At 41.9% G+C, this 26,221-nt stretch overlaps 1 protein-coding gene across 2 annotated transcripts in view; it reads right to left on the bottom strand.

Annotated features, from left to right (window-relative positions):
- KITLG (KIT ligand) overlaps nt 1-25,525 on the bottom strand; it is an 80,260-nt gene extending 54,735 nt beyond the window's left edge. The window contains exon 1 of one of the 2 annotated variants that reach the window (XM_081127680.1): nt 24,987-25,525. In XM_081127680.1, coding sequence (XP_080983806.1) covers nt 24,987-25,001 — 15 coding nt within the window. In that variant the 5' untranslated portion in view covers nt 25,002-25,525. The remainder of the gene's footprint in view (nt 1-24,986) is intronic. The other variant, XM_081127681.1, reaches the window with a different exon arrangement.
- Nucleotides 25,526-26,221: the final 696 nt, after the last annotated feature.

The raw sequence follows: 26,221 nt of genomic DNA, 5'->3' as shown, positions 1-26,221 counted from the left end.
CCTCAATTTTAGCTTAGTAAGCCACATTTTGGACTTCCTAATCTCCTAAACTGTAATATAATAAACCTCGATTAAATCACTAAATTTGTGATAGTTTGTTACAGCAGCGATAGAAAAATAAGTCAGAGCTCAATACACTTGCTTTCTGAATGTATTAATGACTGAGTGGCGTAGTCACACCACGTTCAAGCTGTTCCTGGTAAGAAAAGTAAACTGCCCCTGTCTGTGTTCTGGGCCCCCAACCCTGCTTTAAGCAAAGCAGCTCAGCTCTTTTTCTGTTTTATTTGTTCATGCTTCTGGGTAAGATTCTGTTTGAACAAAGGTTTCCAAGGCAAGAAAGGGGAAAAAAACACCAAGCTTTTGAAAACCGGTGGCGTGATGGCAGAGTACAGAACATGTATCCAGAAAACTCTCAGGCCCTCAACGAGGGACCTCACACAAGCCAGTTAATCCCTCTGGGTAGCTGTTTATCAATCCCTCAAATGCGAATAAGAGTAACTTCTCCCTCACCCTCCTCGTGGGGTGCTGCTGAGAATCAGATCGAAACTTTTCAAACCACAGATGCTGTGCAACTATTTGTCGTGTGGTTTCGTGGGTTGGGGATTGCTAGGAAACCAGGGAAACAAGTGCTTCAACACCATTTGAATGAAACTATCAGAGAAAGGCCTTTACAAGTCAATCCTCCAAGAACAAAGAGTGTGGCCTTTACTGCAGGGTATTTTGACTCTCATTTGGGGTTCAGATGCATTTTTCAATTTATTTCTTAGTTCTGCGTGTAGAGTAGCTTCAGTTAATAGATTACTGATTTCCAATTAAGTGAGGTGTTCCAATATATCAACAAAATATTTATCTCTGTATTCTTTCTCTTCCTCTTTCTCTAAGTTCTGGAAACTCCAACAAGGGTATTGGGGTGTCTAAACATGTGGGCGCGCACACACACACCCCTGGAGATAGAAGGATGAAGCTAAATGACCCTGTGTTTGTGACTTCTCTAAAATGTATCTTTTCAGTTTGCGTAATCATCTCACCGTTTTTCTGTAACAGCCTCTGCTTCTGCACAAGATTTTTTCTTTGGCTACTTTGTTTTAGCATCGTACAACTTTTCTCTGTAGGTCACACTCATTGTGTGATAACCTTTCATTTCACGATAACCTTTCATTGCACAGACATAGTAAACTATCTTATTGTCGACAGTTCTAGATTTTATTTTTATTTAGGGACATCTGTTAAGCGTCCCCCTTACTAAACTCCCCACAACACACAAAATTCCAATAACCTTTTCATTGCTAAAATGTGCCTTCAAATTATTTACATGATAAAAAAAACTAATGAGAAATCTGTATGCACTGTTAGAACTGCAACAGAAACAGTCCTGGTAGAAGGGTAATAGTGACAAAAATTCATACTCAATTGTGAGTGACAGATATATTTGGAGGAGCAGGTTTTAACAGTGGCAGATAGTACTATAAAGGTACTTTAAAGGGGGCCGGAGGGAAAAGTTACAGGAAGATGAGGCAAAGGTCTTACCTAAATCTCATTTTTGTTGAGAATCAATCTCAGCACACCCCAGTGGAATATTCACTCAATTATCGGTTCTTCCTGAACATAAGAGCCCTCCTCACAGTAAAGAGCCACATGCCAGGAAAGGAACTGCAACGTCACTAAAGCAAACTAATTACTGGATCGGAACATGTGTTAGAACACAGAAGCGCCTTTGCAGACTTCTTTCCTCTAGTAGAAAAGAACATGTGTGCAGCCCAAGAACATCAGGGGAACATGCGCTGTTCAAGAAACCAGAAGATTCCAATCTTCTAAACTTGGAAAAAACCCAAACTTTTCCGTAAAGTGTGAGACGTGGTTTTCAAATATGCACAGCTAGCGTCCCCATGACGGACTCCTCAAAGTCGAAAAGGCAGCGAGTAGTCTGTGTAGCTCGTTTGCTTTACGCACAGACCTACAAAATGGTATTAAGACTGCCCCGAACAAAACAGCAGCTGCTGCCAAAAACAACATCCATCTTCTCTTTAATCCTGAATGCCAGCTAGTGAAGCAGTTGCCTTGTAGCCTAAATGTGCTTTGGAAGAGGGCCAACTGGCTCAGCTACCCAGAGCCAAGGAAAGCGAGTTACCAAGACACAGGTACAGTCATCAGTCCTGAGTTCAGGTCTTCTGAGTTCATATGAACATATCCTTAAAAAAATAATCTTGAGGGAAACCCACAACGGATTCTTGTTCAGTGAATAACCATTTAATTCTATATGACCTCATCCTTCAGGTTTATTACCTTTTGTAAACTTACCATTAAACACTAAGGGAAAATACTTCATCATTCCACAGAGACTCTTCTCTCGTGATTGTCCAGGAAGCTCAAAGGGGAGAAGGAGCACTTAGCAGCTTCGATTCTTTTTTAAACCTTACTGCTATCAGGAAAGCAGGTGCTCACGAGTATAGATAGCTAAGTGAAACTCAAACCAGCTGGAAATCCAAATTGGTACACAAAAATCTTGTGAACATACTCTTCAGCCTCTTTCCATGTAGGTTAATTTGTGAAGAAGTTCAATAAAAATATTTTTAAATATGGGTAATCACTAAAATATGTGGTGAGTTTGCTCTATAACAAAAACTGAATGTCCTAGAATGAAATTGCTTGACATAAAAAGGCAGACAATGGCTTTAATGTAAAAGGAGAATTTAAGGATTTCAAGATATTCAATCTATGGGAAAATCACTCCATGATAGTCAGTACTTACTCTAAATGTAAATTGTATTTAGAAGGCAAATCACTCAGATATATTAATCCTACTAAGGGCCACACGTAGGATGAGCAGTTTGCTGATATTATTTCATACGACCTTCCCATGCGGATGTTATTAATCCATTTTTCTGGTGAGTAAAACAGGATTCAGTGAGACTGAGTAACTTGCTCATGGTCATTCTGCTAGTGAATCCCCAAGCTGAGTTTAAACGAAGACCTACACACCACTAGAAATAAAACTACTGGGCCAGTTCAGAAATAAAACTGATTTCATCTACATTTAACGAACTATTTAATTGTACTTAAAATGCCTATGTCTTGGGAGGTACATAGGCCCTTTTATCTAAATCAGTTTCTAATTGAAACCACAATGCCAAGTTACTACTAATCTGGGTAAACAAGTAGTGCAGGTAAATCAAGTTACAGTTTGCTGAGGCTTAAAGAAAATCACATAGTTAGAGGGAAGGGAGAAACCCAAGAAATAAAGTGATGTTATTCCTTTTGATAAATACAAAATCAAGTCCTTTCAAATGTTTAAGAAGAGCTATTTAATTCATTCAACAGTCTAAGTACCTGATACATCCGTAAGATAAAGACAGAAAATACAGACTTTGGCCTCTGAAAGTTCCAACTATTAGGGACCACCACAGGGCCATAGACTGTGAGAGGGGAAGGGCCAGGAGGGAGGCTGGGGGTGGAAACTGGGGGGGGGGGGCTCAGAGACAGCTCCTGGGAGGAGATGACACCTTCTTCAAAGGTAAGTAGGAAGGAGCAAGATAGATGCAAGGGAGCTGGGTGAAGGGCCCTGGCAGAGGAACTAGCAGGTGCCCACAGAAGTGAAGGTACATTTTCACAGAACTTCAGGTTTATGATACCACTGAAAAATGAGTTTTGAGGAATAAGCAATAATAGGTAAGGCTAGGAAAACATGCAGAGGTCTCCCATTTTTGCTAACTGACTTGCCTGTGAGTTGTTTTATTTTTTAATCTTAAAGACACTGGGGAGCTCCTGAAGGACTTTAACCGGGGGAGTATCAAAATCTGATTTATTTTAGAAAGGTTTATCAGACATCAGAATAAGGGATAGACTGCGGGGAAGCAACAAACCGGGGGGGCAGGAGGCCAGTTAGGAGGTCGCTGGAGTGGATATGGAAGTAGAAGGGGAGGACGTGAGTGACTTACAGAGAGTGAAAGGGGTTAAAAGGGGAGGAGTCTCAAGTGACTCCCAGGTGCCAGCCTGGGTGACAGGGAAAAGTGGTGCTTTTCACTGAGCCAGGATATTCAGAAGGAGAGGTGGCACCGCACAACTGGAAGTTATCACCAAAACCCTGAAGAATAGCACCGTATAGGGAGAAAGAACTCTGCCCTGGAGGTGAGAGAATGAGAAGGGAATACATGGGAAACAGATCAGTGGACTGTGGGGTGCTGTGGCCTTAAAGAATGTACAAAGGGAGGGCATGAGCAATAAAACAAGCACTGAAAGGTGTCTCCCTGGTGACTGCTGAGGGGCACCTAATGGAGTTGACCTTGATCAAGACAGTTCCCCTGGAGTGAGGCAGACCGTAGTGGATGGACCACCAGGGTAAATGAGTGGGGGGGATTTCAAGGGTTTACTGTAACAGCTTGCCCAGCGCATGAAGAAGACAGTGGGTAATATCTGGAAGAGCTAAATGTTAACTTCAGTCTGTAGAAGGGAAGACGGCTCTGAAAGAGTGGGGCTAAAACGATCCACTAGGCCTCCCTCTTTCTTAAATGGTCTGTTCACGAGGAACAACTCATCTGTGGTGAATGAGAGCCAGGTGAGCTCAGAGGCTTTGCCGCTGCATGAAAATCCCTACGAATGACTTCTGGCTCAGGCCTGAACCCAGGGCCTAGGGGGTCCAGTTTTGCTATTATTTTTGATAGAGACATACATGATAAGCATTTGTACCATCAGTGGAGATTTCATTAGAAACAAAATGGTAATCTACAGGTCATTAGCTATTCATGGAATACATGTCTTCAGCAGTTAAATAAAAGCAGAGGGGGAAAAAATCCCCTAAACAGTATAATCCACTGTATTTTAGGGAGATGCTAATGAGGAATAATTCTAATCAATTTTATGAGGGTGATGATATGCAACAAACCAAACAAGTCTAGATGACTGGTGGATGCTAGCTCAATATTGAGCCTAGATGTACATATCCATTGCCAATTCTTTTTGCTATATTTTCAAAGCAGTAAGAGAGACAGGCCCCCAACACTGGCCAAGGTATAGCAACAAGCAAAAAAAATCCAAAAAAAAAAAAATCATGACAGCTCTGAAATCCACATACTGACTTGGAGCACCCCATGGGCACTGGTTCTTTTTGGATGGCATTGTTCACTGTCATGTCAAATAGTTGCTCTTAACATTGAACCACCATGATAAGCTTTCCAAAAACAGCTACAAATACATAAATCATAATTCACACTCTTCTAGGTATGTGACTCACTTCTAAAAGCAACTTCATGAAAATCAAAAGCCCTGCAACTCTTCAAAATCTGTAGAATCTTTTGATCTCCAAACAAATGAGAGTTGGAAAATAAGAGTCGGGCTCCAGTTGCTATCTGATCCCATGTGCTGAATTTGGACTGAATGCCTGAACTCTTTACAACTTCTCATGTATTTTCCACTACAGAGGTAATTAAATGTGTTCAGATGTCTTGTCAGATCAGCTACTGCAAGTCTGACAAGTTTGGTCTCATAGGGCCTTTAAATTCGAAGAAAACTTACTGTCAGGAAGCGGTTCAGGAAATCTCCAACAAAGTTTTTTTTCTCACCTAGGTTTCTGACTACATAATAAATTTTTGTACTCTGCTTTAATTACCTCTAAACAGCATCTAAGCCAACGGAGCTAGAGGCCAACGAGCCCAAAAAACACCCACAGTCTTAACCCCTTTCTTTGTCATATCAGATGACAAGCCCAATGTGCAGAGGTCTCGGCATGAGCTTTCCCAATTACGCAGCGGATGCTGGACGCACCAACTGCCTTTGGTTGGACTGAAAAAATTGTTGAAATGTGCCCCCTTTCACGGAAGGTGCCCTGACTGCAACAAATGGAGTTGACTGCCTGAGGTTTAGATCAAAGTGTAATTATCAAGGTTATTTATTTAGACTCCAGATTCCTGGGCACTGTGAGGTATCTGATTTTCTGAAGGTATATTTCAGGAATGTGTGTACTTTGAACTAGCCCTTCATGTCATTCTTAGGTACTCTCTAAAGTCTGAAACAAGCTATTTAGGCTCTACTTGTTCATGGGTGCTATGTCATTAGGGGAAAAAAAAACAAAAGCACCACACAAACAAAAGGGTCCCCAAAAATATAAATAACAAGGTGGCATTCAGTTCAAGGGCTACGTATCAGGTGCTCCCGAATTTAGAACAATCTGCAAAACGAAAAGTCAAATGCAGTGAGTGTGGTAGATACTGTGAATTGGCTTTCAGTTCCCATTCCAGCTCTCTCCTAGCATATCCTGCTGTAATGTAGTGGTTGCAAAACAAAAATCTGTATTTCTTGGGCTCCTTTGCATTGAGCTACAGCTGCAGATGAGTTCAGGTTTCGCCCATCAGGCACCACGCTGCAGGGTTTGATATGGGAAGAACATCCTTGACATGAGAACTTGGGAGTCCACAGCAGGGGATTTAACTGGGTCCTGGTGCTGCAGTGTTCTGGATGCTGAGCCTGCTCTTCTAGCGCTCCCAGCGGTTTTACAGGCCATCAGATACATTTCAATACATCTCTTTTTGCTTAACTAGTTAGAGTGAATTATACTCTCTGCAACTAGACCTTAAGCAATACTAGGAGTAAAGAACCCAAGTTACTAAGCACTTATTTCTCATAAAGGTTAGTCTAAACTTCCCTTAGGAATTTTCCATTCGTATTTTAAAATTCAAATTGTACACTAAGAATCATATTAAAATTTCTTATAAAGTCATTTTTGATTGTCAATCCATGAGAACATTAATTCAATTCTACCACCTGAAGCACCACAGAGTAATTTACCTTAGATACGCCCAGGACGTGTTCCTCTGGATATCTATCTGTCACCTGAAGCACAGTAAATTGCAAGTTCACTGCTTATGAAACAGATGGTGTTTAGAAAAGAACATCAACAAAAGTGAGACCTAGATGCAAATCTCGGTTCTATCACTTACATGTTGTTACTTAAGCAGATTATGGAAACTCTCCTAGGCTGAGTTTTCTTGGGGTGATCACATCTCTTTGACTTTTTCAAAGATTAAGTAAGACAGTTATATAAAGCATCCACAACAGGAACAGCACATTACAGATCATGACATGACTTGTTAATGCTATAGTTATTGTTTTATCATTCTTACTAATGCTTTCAATATCGACTCCAGAATTAAAGCTATACCAACAGTGAATGTCCCAATCCCACTTATGTTCTGCCTCTCCATAGATTAAAGATCAGCACAGGAAGGTGATAAAAAGAGGTTGTGAAACTGCCCCCTGAGCTTGGATTGGATCAACTCCCCCAAAGCAGGCAGGCTCATCTCTACCTGGTGCAAAAGTGAGGCCCAACTGTTTGGGCAATGGGTGAATGTTAACCTAATTTGCAGAGTTTCAAAAGTCAACTTTAGCTTCAGCAATAAATCCAAGACAGCTTTAGAAAACAGTGTGTTTAACCCATGCACAGAAAACACACATAGTAGAGAGTGGGGGGCTGGGAGGCAGTGATTCTAGAACCAGGCTTCCTAAATCTTAATCTCCCTTCTGCCATTGACTAACCTTGTGGTCTTTTGCAAAGTTATTTCATCTTCCTGTGCTTTAGTTACCCGACCTGTGACATGTGCATAATACAGAACCTACCTCACAGCCTTGTTGAGGATTAAATGGAGTGATGTGTGTTAAGGCACTTGGCACAATACCTAAAAATAGCACACTTTCACAGATACCCACTACAGTTATCATCATTGATGTCTTTTAACCACACCTAGAGCAAGCATCCTCAGTAATGTCATTTCCAAGTTGGAAGCATGGTAGTTAAAGCCAAAAATCAGGACAACAGCCTTGATTCTCTCCATTACTGTTTCCACATCTAGTCTGTCCAGTCCCATCACTTCTAGTCAGTAAAATGTATCTTGAAACATTCCCTTCTCTCCATCACTCCTGCCTGGAAGACTGAAAACACCTCTAAATAGCCTTCTTGGCTTTTTATGCTTTTACTTATAATAGTATGGTCTTCTGGGAATATAAAACATCACTGTCTGCTTATCTGTCCAGTCCCATCACTTCTAGTCAGTAAAATGTATCTTGAAACATTCCCTTCTCTCCATCACTCCTGCCTGGAAGACTGAAAACACCTCTAAATAGCCTTCTTGGCTTTTTATGCTTTTACTTATAATAGTATGGTCTTCTGGGAATATAAAACATCACTGTCTGCTTAAAACCACTGAATGCCTTTGCACTACATTTACAATGAAGCACGAACTCCCGACCAGGCCCACAAGGTGGTAACTAATGTAGGCTTGCCCACCCCCATGCTCACATCTTACCAGGTGGTCTCCCACCACCATACTCCAGCCACACTGGCCTCCTTTCTGTTCCTCAAATGTACTCCCACTTTAAGCCCTTTGCACCTGGTGCTACAAGCTTTTTCCCTCTTGGGCTCTGCAAAAGGCAAGTCCTTCTCTTCATCCAGGATTCAGTTCAAATATCACCTTCTCAGAGAAACCCTCCCAGGTAACCTGTTAAGTAGCTTCAATGCTCATATCACTGTTTTATTTCAACTGCAATCAAATTTTCATCAGAAATTATTGTCAAACCCCACTGAGTCTACTCTTTTCTCACTTGTCCCTTCTGACAAGCATGTGAATGGTGTGAGGGTGAGGATTCTGTTAGTCTTGTTCATTCTTAGCTCTAGCACCTTGAGCTGCTCCTTGCTGACATACAGGCTCCTCCACACCTGTGGACTGCATGCATTGCAAACTGCTACTAAAATACCCACAAGAGTGCTCCCTATGATCAAAATCTCTTATAGGGTGCAGACCCTGGCGGTAGCAAGATCTACATTGTTTAAAAAGAGAACACACTCAGGATGGGAAATGGGACACAGACGAGGTCTGGCTCATGCAGGATCCAGTCCTCAGCAGATGGCATCCGCAGTCACACAACAGCACTGAGGCATCACCCACCAGCTTTGCCTATCAACTGCCTCCTGCTCTTGAGCCTAAGCACCATAAGGCGGGCTCTTTCAGCTCCTCGCTGTTTTGTTCACAGAGCAGTGCTGAGCACAAAAAGGCCTCTCAAAAATATTCCTAAATGAATGCATAAAGGATAAACATAAGAGTTTTGTCATTAGTTGGGCATAAACTATGGCCATATTTCTTTCTTGGGCCCAATACCTGCAAAATCTGAATGACGACAAGTGTAATGTCACAAGAGTCTCTTAATTACCCCAAACGTGACAGGAGCTAAATGCTTCTCAGTTTGAACTTTTAACCACTTTCTCTGTACCTTTAAATACTTCTCCAACTCCACGAAAATGGAAAATTAGGATATAAAACCAGCAATAGATTGTAAACTCCATGAAGACCAGGAACAATGCAACTGTTTTGCTTACTATTCTATCTCCAGCCACTAGGAAGAACTTTGCTGGTAGTAAATAATCAATAAACAATTTTTAATAAACAACCAGTGGAAAATGCCTTTCTTGGTAGATGTGGCAGTCAAGTGTGACAATAAGCCAAAATGCTGAACTCCTTTAAAATCCCCAGAGCTCCCTTTCTAAAGGAACTAGCTAGGTATAATATGAAGTTACTTTCCTTTGTTGACCCAACAGGGGCATATTTTTCAAAAATGTAGATACTTTCCTAAAGTAAGTTCAATGAAAGTTTCTGAGAAGTCTACAACAATTCTTTAGTTGATTTAGAACTCAGTATAAGATGCAACTATAAATTTTTCCATTTCCCCAATGAGCTGCAATCCATCAAAATTTCTAAAGCAGCCATTCATAAAAAAATAAATTAAAAAAAATTACTCATGGTGATTGGGAACTGGAAACACACCAGTTTCCAGTGTCACTTGAGAGCAGACATGTTCAGAAGTGATGACACTGGTTAAGCTTTTAAATGCTAATCTTATCTCTTTCCAATGCACTGGATGACTGTTCTCTACCTGTCATCTCTACAATAGGCAAAAAAAAAAAAAATCATCTGATTGAACGGAATGCTTTGTGCCATCCAGACTCATTCCTAGTTTGACTAAAGAATAAAATCAGCTACTTTTGCTACCTTTTCTTCAGAGTAATATGGACATAAGATTGCTGCTCTCCTCTCACATGACTAGTTTTCCTTTATCCCCATTTTCCACCATGACATCCATGAAGTTATGCTCAGCGTTCTCCATAATACCAGTATGTAGAAGGAGACTCCAAATTCAGTAGAGAAAAGAAGATATACAACAGTAATAAAAGGACAAGACTTTTTACAATCTATCAGGATGTGAGTACTGGCTTTTTATTAAAGAAAGATTCCGAGTTAACCATCTTCAAAGTAAATGTAAACTATTTTGTGTTCTGAAATTCTTCCTTGAAGACGACTCAGGTTTTGCTGAGGAATCAAATGGAGATGGAGGCATAAATGTAAACAGGGGGACTGTTTGGGGAGCAAAGAGATTCTCTCATCATATGGGAAAGAATGGGGACCTACTTCCCAGGAAATGAAGAGAGGACCTTGTGAGCAGTGGATCCACCTCAATGAAATTTAAAAGATATGTTGCAGCTGCTGTAAGATTTCAAAACCAAATCTGCACAAACTATTTTGCACATCTAATTCACTGCTGACTCTTGTCATGTAGTCTCCTCATTTATGGAGCTTCTGCTTGTAAACTGAGGCAAGAGGTAGCTAAAACTTGGAAAGCTGTATGGGTGCCAGGAATATTAACTTTTCAGTTCCACACCCAAACCAAGATTACCTGATCAACCAAAAAAAAAAAAAAAAAAAAAAAGGAAGGAAATAGGCCATGCTACAGGGTTGTATAACTTTAAAAACATCAGAACTTTGAAAACTAGGCATCAGAAGAGTATCCTGCAAATGAAAATTAAAGGACATAAAATCTCTGTAGTGCTACTTTAGAGCACTGTATTATAACCCAGGACTATTATTGCCTTGGTAGCTTCTGATCACAGATTAAATTTATGTCTTCTAACCACAAATGAAATTTGAAAATGTCATTTCTTGTTAATCCTACCAACTTTCTTCCGCCACATTTAAATATATCTTTAAACTGCTAAATACCTAAATCCGTGCTTAGAACGGTGGTAGACATTCAGAATGCCAATGGTAAAAGATTCAGTCAAAAATATACCTGGCACGATTCATTAACTCATAGTTCGGTTCAGAAAATCTTTATCAAGCTTTTGGTGCTGTGCCACCAGCGAGGGATACCAAATGAGGCAATTTACCCAGGTAGGCAGGTAAGTAAAAGAATAATTTCAATATGTTTAAAGTATACAGTTTTTTTTTATTGCTATAGGACTACAGGGAAAGGTCACTAAACAGAATGGGAGTGGGGGCAGGGAAGAAGGGCAAACAGACATTAGAAAGGGCTCCTGAGAAGAGGAACCTTCTCAGTTAGACAACTGAAGAGGCTGTCAGGGCCCCTGAGACTAAGGGCAGTGCGATGGGTATGTCACTGTGCCACCGTTCATAGTTAGCTGACACTGGAATGAAATTTACCATTTGGGGAGTGGCAGAGATAAGCACCAGCCAAATCACAGACCACCTGTATGATTGTTGAGGGTTTGGACTTTACCCTTCAGGAAACACAAAGTCAGTGGAGGATTTTAACCAAGGTAGTCAGATGGTCAGGCTTCCATTATAACTCTAGATTGTAGGAGTTAGACAGAATCTTTAAAATTACAGAAGCCGTAATTCGTTTTGTTGGATAATGAAAGGAACACCCTTGGAGGGACTAACCCATATACCAACACCACCTAGCTGAATTGAGAACATGGATCTCCTGTGGTGTTAGCACCTTGTTCTGACTTTCCTGCATTACCCCTCAAATGCGAGAAAACGAATTTTCAGGGAAAGATGCAAAATTAGGCCCCTTGGAAATTCAGCTCTTCTCAGTAATTTACAAATAGTATATGCCAGTGATTCTGTCTCATTTTCCTTTGGGCCTTAAAAGAATGAACTTAAACATTTTTTTTTCTTTTTCTCATTTAAAAGAGATTTCAATTCTTGATTTTACAGTCTTGGCTCAAGTTTGTGTGTTAGATCGTACTATGAACTGAACCCAAATTACTTCACACATTTCCACATTTCTGGGTTGGCAACTTGATTGCTAAGGTAGCAGCAGTCAAAGATTCAGTCAAGAAACCTCTAGAAAAAGCCTTTAAATTGTACAATGTCAGAAAACAGAAGCTGTTTTCTGTTTTTCACAAGTGCTTGAACAAGTCAGCACTCCATCAAAGAGAACATAACAGTTTAATGTTCTGTCAGGGAATGGAATGCTTGTTTACCTGAAGTAATGGACTGATAAAAGGAACTCGTGTCTGTCTGGATGGATACAAAACTTACTCGAAGATTAACCTGGACAATCAATCCCTTAAACTCTAAACACAATCACCCATAAGAAAATAAACCCTGAATTCGTAATGCAAACAGTCCCAAACTGTTGATCGTACACACATACTAAATTCGACACATCCCCCACCACTCAAAAAATAAGCTGAAAATTCGAAATGAACTTTGCTTGCTAACATTTACCTACGTTTCCTGGGTATCTGGCGTGGTACTAGCCTATCTCATGTACTGGTTTATTTAATCCTCACAACCACCTAAGGAGTTAGACACCTTTATAAATCTCATTTTACAAATGAGAAAATCAGAATGTAAGAAGAATTAAGTGACTTGAAGTAATCCAATCTGAAGAGGTGACTCCAAATCTGAGTCTGCAAAGCTATTAATGCATACTATATAAAGTAGTTTGAGGCTCATTTTGAAAGACATTAATAAACACAAAGCTTTCATGAATTTAGAAAGTTTAGAATTTTTTTCATCGCTAGAGGCTTAGAATGATAACCTACCCTAGGCCTGTGAATGGAACCTCCTGGTCTGTTGAGAACAGCTCTATCAATTACCTCTCAGTCTCTCCCAACTTGTGAGGCAGCCAAGACATGTGTCAGCATCCTTAGTTTCAAAGGCCCACGCTGACTGGGATCCAGGCCCTTCACTAATCTCAGTTCACGGTTACACAATCCCATTTCCCACAATCAGCCTTAATCTCCCTGGGCTTTTCAACGACCACAGGTTTTAAACTGTGATAGCCATCACACAAAAGCAGTAGACAGCCTGATTCATGCTGATCCACACAGTAAGACTCACTTACTGAACATTATCAGTTCTGGGCCAATTTCCATATATTATCTCATTTAATCTTTGTATTCTTCTGACTATGCACTATTACCCCATTAGACAAATGAGGGCATTGGGGCCTAGAGTAAGAAAGTAAATAATGTGCACATGGTCTTGGTGAATAGTAGAGCTGGGACTTAGGCCGCATTCTGTCTGACTCCAAAGTCCATGCTCCTTCAGGTGTCTGTGAGGTCAATGGGTCAAACACTTTGCACAAACATAATTTAGTGCTTAACAGTATAGCTGGAAAACATGTTTAGGGCTGAAAAATACTTTTTAATAATAGTAAAAAGTGACAATCACAAAGCAGATATACAACATATTATTTCTAGGTTAAAAAGGTAAAGAAGGGAGGGAACCAAAATAGGAGGGAGGGGTGAAAGGAGTAGGAAGGAAAGTGGGGGAGGGAGGGAGAGAGGAAAGCTGCAAAATATTATTAGTGCATTTTACAGAAGAGGAAATTAAGTTAAGAAAAGGTGAAGCAAAGTTAAGTAATTTGCCTAAGGTCTCTTGGTAAGCTACAGTCAAGAGCCAGAGGTAAACCTAGGTGCTTCTGACACAAAGGCCACGCTCTTTCCAGTCTCCCTTGACAAGAGGCTATATTTCTGTTAATGCAAAAAACGACTTCTCTTCCCAGAGAGGGAAAAGCAGGAACTCACTCACCGGTTCATGGGAAGGACTCATGTTTGGCTCCCTGAGATCTAGGTATAACATAGAGGTTAGGCATGCAGGCTCTGGCTGCAGGCGCCTGGCTCAGAAGCCAGCTCCACTGTGGATTCTCTCTGTGACCTTGGCACACGATAGAAAGAAGTAACTTTGCTCTAGGTAAACTATCTTGAGATTATAATTGTACACATTTAGCTCTTTTTCAGTTTTTGTTATAGCAGGGAATGAAAACAATCAAATTATTCAGGACTAAAATGAATTTAAAGCCCAAGTTATTTGGATAAATGGCTTCAGTTTTCCCTTCCATTGAGACAGTGGATACTTTCAATTAAAGTCACTTTAAAAAAGGAGTCATTGCCCGGCTGGCGTGGCTCAGTGGTTGAGCATCAACCTAGGATCCAGGAGATCGAGGTTCGATTCCCTGTCAGGGCACAGGTCCCCACTTCGGGCTCGATCCCCAGCAGGGGGAGTGCAGGAGGCAGCTGATCAATGACTGTAATCACTGATGCTTCTCTTTCCCCCTCTCCCTTCCTCTCTGAATTCAATAAAGTCATATTTTAAAAAAAAACTGTTAAAAAAAAGAGAAAGGAGTCATCACATTGATAAGCTTACCATTGTTTAATGCTAATGATAGCAGTGAACACTTTAGTATTTCCTATGTGCCAAGCACTGGACAAAGGGCTTTTTGTGGATTATTTCATTTAGTCTTCATAACCATCTTTCAGAAGCGTACTATCACTGTCCATGCTGTGTAGATGTGGAAACTGAGGCTGAGTTTTGCGCTGAGCCAACTGAAGGAGGCTGTCCAGCTGCAGGCTGCTTGGTCCACTGCACCTCTGCTGTCTCCATCGCCGGCATTCAGACGCTGCCAGGACTTTCAGCTAACACTTCTGTTTCCACTAAACTGATGAGTAAGTCCCATAGCGATGCTGCTGACAGGTGTGTTCCAATAGTCACTTGTTTAAAAAAACCGTAATGTCAAAGCAGAAAAATGAATCGCAGAGCAAAGGTCCTAACTTAAATGGCTGATAGTTTTAAAAACCAGACATAAGCATAAATATATCATTATTAGTTTTCTAATATGCTCACAGCCACTTAAAGTTGTCTTTGAAAACAGCATGAAAATAGGGTCAGAACCGATTGATTAAAGTGATCTCTGAAGCATCTATTTTTCTAGGAGTTTATTTTGAAACACAATTTTAAAATACTTTAAAACCTGCCCTCTTCCAACAAAAGTACAATTTTACTTGAAAGACATGAAGGTTTGGGCAGTAATTTTTAATTCCATAAAGTAAAATGGCACTTCTACAGTTTAAAGGGGCCTCCCTCAGCGCAGTCAGTAGCAGGCATTTCTAAACAAGTGACCAGGCCCGCTCTCCTTCAACAACCTCCTGGCTGGGACTGAGGAGCTGGGCCAGAAGCTACCTGTCACTCACCCAGAACCTCCACTTTCCTGCCTCAGTCTTCCCTAGATAAGACTAAAGCTTTGGCCTCCACGCACAAATTTTTTTACAACAGATCTCAGCTCTTCCGTTTACTTGCATTTTATTTTTCTTTTAATTTTGGGCAAGTGTTCTTAAACTCTCTGAACTTCAGGTTTCTTATTTGGTTAAAATAATGATATCAACAATAGCATTTACTTCATAACATTTTTTGTGCTAGAATCAAATGAGATGTACCTGTGCAGTTTGTGGCACGGTACCTCATCATGGTGAGTAATCAACAAATATGCATTAACTTATTAACTACTTTTATTTCCTTATTCAATAAGCTGCTTTCTCTTTTTAAGCTGCTTGTCTTTTGGCCTATTTTGTATAACTTTCCTTTCACAGGAAGGGGAGAAAGGTAAAGGAGATAAAATTGGAGGAAAAATGTGTTTAATTTGCTAAGAGTACTTATGAGTGTTAAAGAAGGCAGATAATATAAGTAAGGAAGTTAAGGTATTAATCCCTAAGGATTATTTTATTTATTCATGCAAAGGCAGGAATTGCTAACAATGAATTTATTTCTTACAGCATATGTATTTGCTGGAATATTTTTCACAATTCACTATTCTAGCAGAGAAGGTAATGATTATTTACTAGGTTCAAGTCATTGTGCTCTTAAACAATCTATCTCAATCAATACTACTAATAGGCAGTTATTTTTGTACCCATTTTAAAGATTGGGAAAGTAAAGTTCAGAGAGAAACACCTAGTGTCACACAGCTAGTCCTTGGCAGAATCAATACTACATTTGATCTATAGCTCAATCCAGTGTTTTCCGTTTTCTCACATGGCCTCCAGCTTTGCTTAGTAAATGCTATTGCATATTCATGGAAAATAATGCTGTAAATGGTGAACCAAGCAGCCTTTTCAATCATCAACCAAACACATTTGTGTGTTTAATAGAGACAGCACAGTAGTTAAAAATGTGACTTGTTTGGCCCTCGCCGGTGTGGCTCAGTTGGCTGGAACGTCGTCCCACACACCAAAAGGTGGAGGGTTGATTCCCAGTCAGCCCACATACCCAGGCTGGGGGTTTGAACCCTGGTCAAGGGACATGCAAGAGGCAGCTGATCAATGTTTCTCTCTCACAGTGATATACTGATGTTTCCCTCCCTCCCTCCCTCCCTCCCTTCCCCTTCCAATCAATAACCCCCCCTAAAATCAATAACAAATTTAGAAAAAATTGCCTTATTTTAAAAAAAAAGAAAAGAAAAAAGCTTCAAAAAATATATATATATGTACAGCACCTAACAACCCCAATCAGGCATTTACTCCTTCCACAGCACAGTGAGTATTTGATATGAGCCACTCTGCTAGGCAACTGGAATCATGAAGTTTTTTTGGCCAAATTCTATCACTGGCAGCTGTTTTGAATATCTGAATTGCATTTGCTTTTGATTCCATGTTCCTGTAAACAGAATTTGTATCTTTGAGGTACTGCACAAGCCACACTAGCACACTGTGGCTGTGCCAGCTAAATCTCTTTGGGTGTTATTCTTGGCGGTAAATACTTGGGAGTTGGCAGGGGAAAGACCTTATCTGAGTTTCCTCATCTGTGAAATGGGATTTTAAAAAAAATCATACCTACCCCCCAGGAGGAAAGTTCTAGCAATTAATTAATCTTGGAACTGTTTCCTACTGAGTGCCTTCTGGTATGATCTTATTAGTAGGGTGATTTGATTTTATAAAACAATGATGAAAACTCTTTAAAGTGGCTATACATTTAAATGTCAAAATTTGATACATACTATAGTAAGTTTCATTCCTTCAAGCTGAATCATTTGTGTGACATTTGTACAGAAGTAGAACAATAAATGGTCAAATGAGTTTGGGGTTTAAAAGTCTATTAAAATTGTTTATGAATAAAAGGATTCAAGTTTCAAATGGGGAGAAAAAAGGAAGTCCACTGTTTTCTAAGTATTGTTAAGATATAGAGTACTACGGCCATGGTACATTATAAAAAATATGTACTCAAGTTTTAAAAATACTTTCCTGGGCAAGGGTGAAGAATATGTTTTAATGTTTTAATTCATTGCAAAACAATGCAAGAATTAAATAAACCCTATTTTGTAGTGCTTTTGTACATAAAACTAATTTCATCCAATATTAAAAATATGCTACTAACCTCCCTTTCATTTTTCATGAATGTTTTCTAAGGCCTCTATTATCTCTGCATTCAGTGCCCATTTGGACCACCTGGAGGCAGAAAGCACAAGCCATGTACCCTATCTAACATGCAGAACGACCTGTGAGAGTCAATCCTCAGCTTAACAGAACACATCAGAGATTTCAGGGTAGGGCTAGCTGAACAGAGCAGCTTTCTAAATTGCCAGAGATCCAAAGTAAAGCAATCACAGAGGTTTTAGTTGGTCATCAAAAATAGAAATCCCTACCCAAATGGTGTGCTCAGTGGTTGAACACTGTCCCATGCACCAAGAGGTTGCCAGTTCGATTCCTAGTCAGGGCACAAGCCTGGATCGCAGGCTCATTCCCCAGTAGGGGGCATGCAGGAGGCAACAGATCGATGCTGATGCTTTTGTTTCTATCTCATCGATGTTTTTATCTTTCTCCCTCTCCCTAAAATCAATCATTTTTTTTTTTAAAAAAAGGAACTCTCTAATGTGTTTACTATTTCAGAAGCACTAAATTGTAGGTTTACATAGAGCCATAAATAATGATGTGTGACTGCTGAGGATTGTTCGGCAATCCTTGGGTTTTCAAGATCACATTAGAAATCATTTTATATGAAACACTTTTACCCTTCCTCTCTCCTCTTCATCTCAAGTTCAGCAGTGAATATAACTTTTAACAGCCATCTATATGGACAGCACATGCAAGGAGAGGAGCAAGGACTTTATAATGCAACCCATTTTCTCTGCAACACTCCGCTTGGAAATCAAGGAATCCACATGTTTTCACAAGGCAGGTGTCTAGAAAGGCATCGAGAAAGGGACTCCCGGTAAACGGCAGAAAACTCCGCACAAGGGGGTCCCTCACAATAGACAGCCACTCTTAAATTATAATTTTTAGAGGTGACCTGGTTTCCTCAAACACTCAAATACCCTTTAAGGCCACATTCTAAAACCAGTTATGAGATACACTTAAGTGGAAAGGCTGTTGACTTCAGAGATTTTATGTCCAGTTGAAAAAGAGGCAAAAGTTCTAAGCACCCCACGGTGCTTCTGTTCAGAAGATGAACTTCTGCTCCTGAAAGGGCAACAGAGTATGTGTAAACAAGACAAACACAAGGCCCCCTACCCTGCTGGGCTCTGACCTCCCAGGCCTGCAGCCTGCCACCCTGCGGTGGGGGTGGGTGCCCTTTCTGCCAAGGTGAAGGGGGCCGAGGCCTTCTTTTTCAAGTGAGCACTGACGATGCGTTTGCCCTTACTCTCACCTTTTGCTCCCTTTTGCATTGTCACCCTAGAGAGCAAAGGCATTCTTTGCAAGGCAACCGCCCAATTTTCTGTGTTCTGTGCACCCAGAACACAGAAAAGGCACCCGAAGTGCCCCCTAGTTAAGACCACATTCTAATCTACAGCACGCAAAGCACCAAGGCCACGGCTACACCTGCAAAGTCAAGTGCTGGATTCCTGCACCCAGATAACTGAACGCGCACGACTGCTGCCTTTTTCGCCGTCTGGATCGCTGCCTCAATGCTGAGCTTTGTTTCCGAGGGCAGCTCTCTGGGCTCTGCCTGTGCTTAGAGGAGAACAGCCTCACTGTCAATGTCACTGCTCAATTTTCTGAGGCATCCATGGTGTCTTGGCTGAAGGAGGGGTCCAGCTGATCCTTTAATAGTCTGTCAACAATGAGGAAAGGACTGTCATGGCTTCTGATTGCTAAGGAAAACCAGCTGCTGGCTACCGGGCTTGACCCAACTCTCAGCTGATGTCAGTTCTAGAGAAAAGCTGAGGAAAGGAACTGGTGAGAGGTGTTCCTGAGGAAGTACTGAGCCTGCAGAAGTCCTCAGCAAAGTGTCTTCCACAGGAATGGTCTTTCCCTGAGGCAGCAGGCCTGCTCCCTTCTCTCTGAGCCTGTGTTTTCAGCTGCAGACCCCTCCTTTTAACTGTCTTCTGAGGATTAACACTAGGGAGTGGTCCAGAATTCTACCTAAGATCCAGTGACTTGCCCAAGACTTGCAGAGACTCAGTGACTGCTGGCACTGGAGCAAGAGCCAAGCACAGGACCCATTCTTCCAATGCTCCCCACTAATGCCCTTTCTGCTTCATGGTCAGATTCCCTCCATCTCTGAGGCCTGCACACAGATACTGGAGGCTGCAGGAGTAGACGAGACTAGCAAGCACAGGGAGGCTTCCGTTACCTCTGTTAGCCTGCCTCCTCTGGCCCTCGGACTTTGCCTTATGACCCTTCCTCACTTATTTAAAGATCAGAAGAGAGAAAGTAAAGATCCTCCTCAACAATGGATATTGCTAACATAGGAAAGTGTAAATACCATTCTCGTTAGAGAGAAATACCAAGTAGCAGGTGAAATGGCTAAAAGCAGAACAGTCTAAATTTAAATCTCCTTCATTTCTCCCCACTGGCTGGTTCATAATCATAAAGCAATGGTTATAATTTGTATTTACACCAAAGCAATGGCTACATAAGTCTCAGAACCAAAGGAAGCTTAAATGCCAGCTGATTCAAACCTCTATTTTACTAGTACCTTCAAAATTTTAGAACTGGAAGACACTTAGAAATCACCTAGTCCCATTTTCTCATTTTACAGCTGAGGAAACAGGTTCGGAGAGATTCAAATCCCTTCCCAAAGTCATACAACTTAGGCCTAATAAAAGAACTCCATCCCCTAATACCCAAGTCAAGTGGCAGCCTAGAAAAACAATAAAATTTAGCCAAAAGACAAAGAGAGCAACATAAAGATGACACACGTTGAGATCTTAAAAAAGAACCATGAGGCCTAATTATAAGAAAATCACCCCGCACCACCTTTTGAAAGGGCCTCCCTTTTTTTCCTTCTGGACAGAGGAAATAGGTAGAGATGTGTTAATAACAATTCTCTCCAACTCCCAGACCCTGTAAACAGTTCTTCCCGTGCCAATAGTTAAGTACAAAGGAAAAAACATTTTGCGGTGTTTAAAAATCAGTAAGGATACAATGGTCTCTAGGAGACAAAGTCTATACAAAATAACTTTGAAAACAGCCTATATTACAAAAGCATCCCGGTGTTGCCTCAATTTGTTTCATAAGTGTTCTGACTGCACAGGTGATTTACACCCAAAAACAGTCCCCTGCAGCTGCTGGATTCGTGTACTAGAAACAAAAAGATAAAAGATCACTCCAAAGATTGATTTACATCCAAATGCCTTAGCCTAATTTACAAAAGGGAACATTAAGGTAATCAAGAAAAGAAAACCAAAATCTCCCAAACTTGCATAATAGATAAAAACGGTCACTGCACATTGCCTGGGAAAGACAAAAAGGACACCCTGCAGAAATGAATGCACGGCCTCGCGCAGAAGAGCAAGGGTAAGGACACCAGGGGTAGGAAGCGAAGGGTCTGCTTAAAGTAAAATAAGCCCTCAGCACCATACAAGGGGAATTGGAAAGCAAGAGGGTGGAAATATGGAAGCGAATCAGAGATGGTGATAATATTTCCATTCCTATTTTCAATTCTAACTCTCTCATTCATTTTCACTTTTAAAGAAACACTTGAAAGAATTTAACATCCCTCACATGCCACACATAGCCTTTGTTTTCATACAGTCCTAGTTTGATGTGTGTTAATTATAGTCTATAAACAGATTATCAGCCTGGAATGGGTGACACTAAATCCACAGATTCAGATTTGTGAAAACGTGGTCTCTCTGCTTCACTGGCTAAGCATCATTTACCTGCAATAGCCAGTTTTCGCTGGGTTGTTAAATTAACCAGCAGGCAATTCTCTTCTCAGGAACAATAAATTCAGACTGTAACTACAGTGAGCCACTGTGCTGGGATAAAGACATATATAAAATCTTGTTAAATCTTTACAACCACCATGTGAGAAAACTCTTTATGATTATTTTATAACCATCAGACAGATTACAAAATGGAATTCCCAAGAAGTTTAACCACTTATTTGCCTAAGGCCATTTGTCTCACCAGTGGTAAAACAGGAATTAGAATCTAAGTCTTCAAAAGCTAGAGCCTAGCTAGGATCTTCCCACTACATCAGAGGTGCTCCCTAGACATGGGGGGGAAGGGCATGCATAAAACCTCCAATAGTCAGACTAGCCATTGGGGCAGGGATTTTTTTTTTTTTTCATTTTACTCCTGGTGATGGGAAGATTTCAATCACCTATGATTCGAGAACAAATGTGACTCACAATTTGCTATGTTCAAATCAGCAGTTAGACATTAAAAAAATTTAGCAATTTTAATTGGTTTGGCTCAGGCCTTCAGATTTCCATATGGTTATTTTCCATGTTTTATGTTAAAAGTAATTGACTTAGCACTTTAGTTTTAAAATCTTGGCAGAATGTATCAATTAAAAGCTACACAAAATAGAATTATTCCAAGCACACATTCCAAATTGAGTGATTTTAAGGATACGGTGAAAAAATGCTCTTTTCAGAAATGTTTTTCTTCTACAAACTTGTATTATCACCCAAGTGACAAACTACAGACAGACAAAAGAGAGATGTTTTCTTGGAACAACAAAAGCTAGCGAGCATTCTATTTGTTTCTCTGAGAACTAATGTATGTCTAAAATGGCCTTTTCTACACTGTTTGCAAGATAACGCTTTTCTTAATATTTTAAAAAGCTGACAGCAATAACAAAAACTCTCACAAACCATCTCAAAACTAAAATGTAAGTACATCAATAAATAGGGCACCAGGTCCATTAATTGATAGCACTTTTTAAAATGGTATTGCAAAACACGCTGCCCAGTTGTTATTTAACATAACAGTATATCAGAATAGTACATTGAAATAAATGATTATTCATGGCAATAGATGTTCTTTCTGAACCTAAGCCACAATTCCTGTCAAACTGTAAAACTACAAAATATTAATAAAATGCAATCAGAAATCTGAAAAATGCAAAATGCATTCATTTCTGTAGACTTGTGGTCACGTTTATTGTTACAATTGCTTCTCACTGCTATTATCCATGTGATTATTTATTTAATGCTAAAGTCCATCAAACATGCTAAATAAATGAAAGAATCATTTATCAAACCCCAATTGGTTGTTGATGGATTTTTCACACTTATTTAGCTTAACTGAAAGGCCAGAACGTCTGGTGCACCCATGATTCTTGGAGAGCTGCATAATTCAAATTAAAGTTTACTATTATTATTATTATTAAATTCTAGTTTTACATCTTGGGTAGTGGGAGAGCACAAAACTGTTTGCCTTAGAATAGAACTTTGCTATTGAGGCCATCTTTATAAATGACCGTTTAAACTATTGATTTAATAGACATTCCTCACTGGCAAGGATAACATTAGATTCTGTAGAACAATTCATCTTCTTAATCTCTGATTTCCTTATGCTACTCCATCCACACAGGGTTGCACAGAAAATTTAAGATTAGAAAATTTAGCAATATGAACCAGGATGTAATCCCCCTCCCCTATTTCCACGGATTATTTTATTGATTTCATGCTGTTTCCAGTGTTCCCCTTTTCAGTGGCAAGAATGTGGAACTGCTAGAAGTATCCTTAAAGGAAACCTTGAAGGTCATTAGATCCCAGGCAATGAATGTCTTCATTCAGCAAGGGCACTGCCTTCCTATGCCTGCAAGTCCTTTAACATCGGCAAGTTCCCCCAAAGGGCTTGCACTTTAACTTGGTCTGAGCAGGTCACATTTCTAAAATACTTAGCTGTCTCAAATGTCCCTGGTCCGAAGCACTGAGTCACTAACACCATCGAGTTTCAGGCTTGATGGACCTCTTTCTAGTTTTCAATGGAATTATTCCATGTAATCAGATTTACACTGCCATTTAATCAAAGTCAGAAAGGAGATTACAGAGCTCACCTGTGTTTCGTAAAGCAAGGGTGCAAGGATCATCAATCCCACTGACACTCAAAGTGACATGATAGTATGTCGCCCTCCTTTGGAGTGTTGGTCATTAACCTGATCTGTCTCCACTGCCCTTGTTTAAACAGGTTTAGGCTCTTTTTCTGAACTAGTAGAGATTCCCCCACCCAGATCTCACCACTACCATTCATGTGAGCAGCCACGACTATAACAGGAATTGGCTCCGCACCCTTCCTTACCAATCCTGCAAAGCAGAAAACCTGTGCAAATCAAGAAATTACATTGTAACTTCTCTTGCGTTCCCAGGCTTTAACCCTGGCATTTCAACAGCACACTGTGGGGATCCCAGGTGTGGCCTTCAATGCTCTGCGCTTAAGCCAACCTGCTTGCAAGGGAGGAATGTGCCCTCTCCCCCCCTCTCCCCTAAGGCTGCTGCCCTAGAAGCCGCACAAACCTTTCTACCAGGCAATGTCCCTTCCCCCTGCCCTTTCCCGCACCGGTGCAACGGGCTGCAGGCTTCCTTATGCCTTCTGGATGTATTTCCCAAGCCTGGCCATCTATTTAAAATATGACACGAAGCAGGGCATTTAATACAGCATCTTCCGCACATTGATGCCTTCATTCTTCACTGACGATTTGTACACACCCCTAATCTCCCTTTTCCCCCCAACACTTCTACCCCTTCCAGGCATTTCGGGAGTTGCAATCTCCGATAGAGCCTCTGGGGGGTGAAAGGGCAGCTTTACCCAACCCGGGGCAGATACTCACAACAATTCCAAAGGGGAGAAGTGAGAAGAGGTAAAACGGCCGCGGTGGAAAGAACTGCGGATAGCAGTACCGAGGGGGCCCTTTCTAAATGACAAGCCACATATCTGCTTCAAGAAAAAAAGAAAAATCTAATTGTACCCCTGGGCGGTGCTTTACCCAGTGTTTAAGTGTATAATGCACAATTTAGCAGCGCTGAGAATTACCTCAAAAACTATCATTAGAGGTGCCCATTAAAAAAAAAGAAAGAAACTTTCTCTCCTATAATGAAAGAAGGTGAGTGCGATGTGGAGGTACTACCCCCCCTAGAGCTCTCTGCAGAGCTCCCCCCGAGCTGCAAACCCTGCAAATGCTCCGGGAGCCAAGTTTCCGCGGCGGGCGGGCAGGTTCCCTGCCCCGGGGGCGCTGCTACTAAGGAACTCAGGGTCGGCGTCGCTCCCGCGGTTGCACTCGGGTCCCCGCGAGCCCCACGCCCACCTGGGGCTGCACGCAAATCTGGGTGCGAGAGCGAGCGAGCGAGCCCGCGTGGCGTACGGGGAGCTGTTTTGTAATCTCCGGGAACCCGAGGGAACATGTCTCCCGTGCAAAAACGTGCCTTTCCAGGATAACTGAAACTCTCCGACCGGAGAGCAGCTCCTTCCTCCTTACGGGAACTGCGGCTCCCTACTGACAGCTCCAAACTTAACGGCCGCGGCGGCAAACTTGGCACGGGCTCCGTCTCATCACTCCCCCTCCCGCTCTCCCCGGCTCACCCGGGCCGGCGGCTCCTGCTCGCACGCCACGCCTGCCTCCCCCGCACCTTCCCGGCGGGCCCGGCCAGCACAGACCCGCACGCCCCGGGGACGCAGCTAGTGCCGGGACGCGCCGGCCTCCGGGCGCGATTTTCTTGGAGAGCCCGCGAGCACCCGGGGGAGCCCTACTCACTTGTGTCTTCTTCATAAGGAAAGGCAGCGCTGTGATCCAGCCCAGGCAGCGGTGTGGCGACTCCGTTTAGCTGTTCTGGAGCTCCAGCATATTGCACCAGCAGCGGCTGCAGATAGTCCACGCATTGGGTAGCCCGAGCGCAGCGCCCTCTCCACGGCCCGTGCTCCCCGCGGCGCTCCCGGTCCCGGCGCAAGGCGGCGAATGAAGCCCCGGCCGGCGCGCCGCCAGCACTTTTATAGAGCTCCCTCCCGCCTGCTCCGGACACGCCTCCTTCCCTTCCGGAGCCCCGGGGGGGCGAGTCCGCGCGCTGGCGCGGGGGGAGGCCACGGAGGGCGGTCAGAGCCCCGTGGAAAGTTGCATAGATCAGGCCAAGCGCGTCCCCTCGCCTGGGGGCCCCGGACGCGCACCGGCAGGAAGCCTGGAGGGCGCACGGGCGGGGCGAAGCCTCCCCACCTGCAGCCGCCGCGGGCGCTGCGCGCGAGTCGGGCCGGTCCCCTCGCGGCGTCTCGGCTCTTCGGGGGCTCACCTGGCGCCGCCCCGCAGACAATACACCTCGCGCGCTGGCGGCGGCTCGGAGCTCCCTCGTTTATGCAGAGGTGGTTCCGGAGAGGACTCCACCAGGAGCCTCGCACATAATTCACTCCACCCGCTTTGGAGAATTTCTTTTAAAGGGGGCTTAATTAGAACTTAGACCATTATCTTGCCCTTCGATTTTTTTGTTTTTTTTTTTTTAACGAGCACTTTAGTGAACACATATTTAATATTTAAAAGAATTGCTCACTCAGGGTTAAGTATTGCTGAGGGAGATGCTATTTTCAGAAGGGTTCACTGTGCTTCTTTAGGAATTAAGATTGAAAGGAAGAGAGATTAACTGTGCAGGTGGCAGACACAGCAAGTGTTCTGAAAACTACTTTTTGTTAGAGAAGTTTTTGAAGTCAGAAAGATAACGCAACAATAATAATAATAGCGAACACCATTATGTGATGCACTTAATTACATGCCAGCCGCCAGGCTAAGGACTTTATATAGATTATCTAATTAATCTTTTCCCCAAGGTATTGTATAGGTCCTATCGTTTTTATTCCCATTTTATAGATGATGAAACGGAGGCTTACAGAGGTCAGTTTTCCCGAACCACAGCTAGTACATGGCAGAGCTTGTTTTGAATTCAGTGCCCTGGCTCTACAGCCTTAAAATAAAAATACATAAAACAAATATTTTATTGATGCTCCAAA

This window comes from Miniopterus schreibersii (genome assembly GCF_964146895.1).
Source record: "Miniopterus schreibersii genome assembly, chromosome: 2".
NCBI classification, from domain to species: Eukaryota; Metazoa; Chordata; class Mammalia; order Chiroptera; family Miniopteridae; genus Miniopterus; species Miniopterus schreibersii.
The sequence above is the reverse complement of the archived record's forward strand: the minus strand, read 5'-3'. Positions and strand labels throughout refer to the sequence as shown.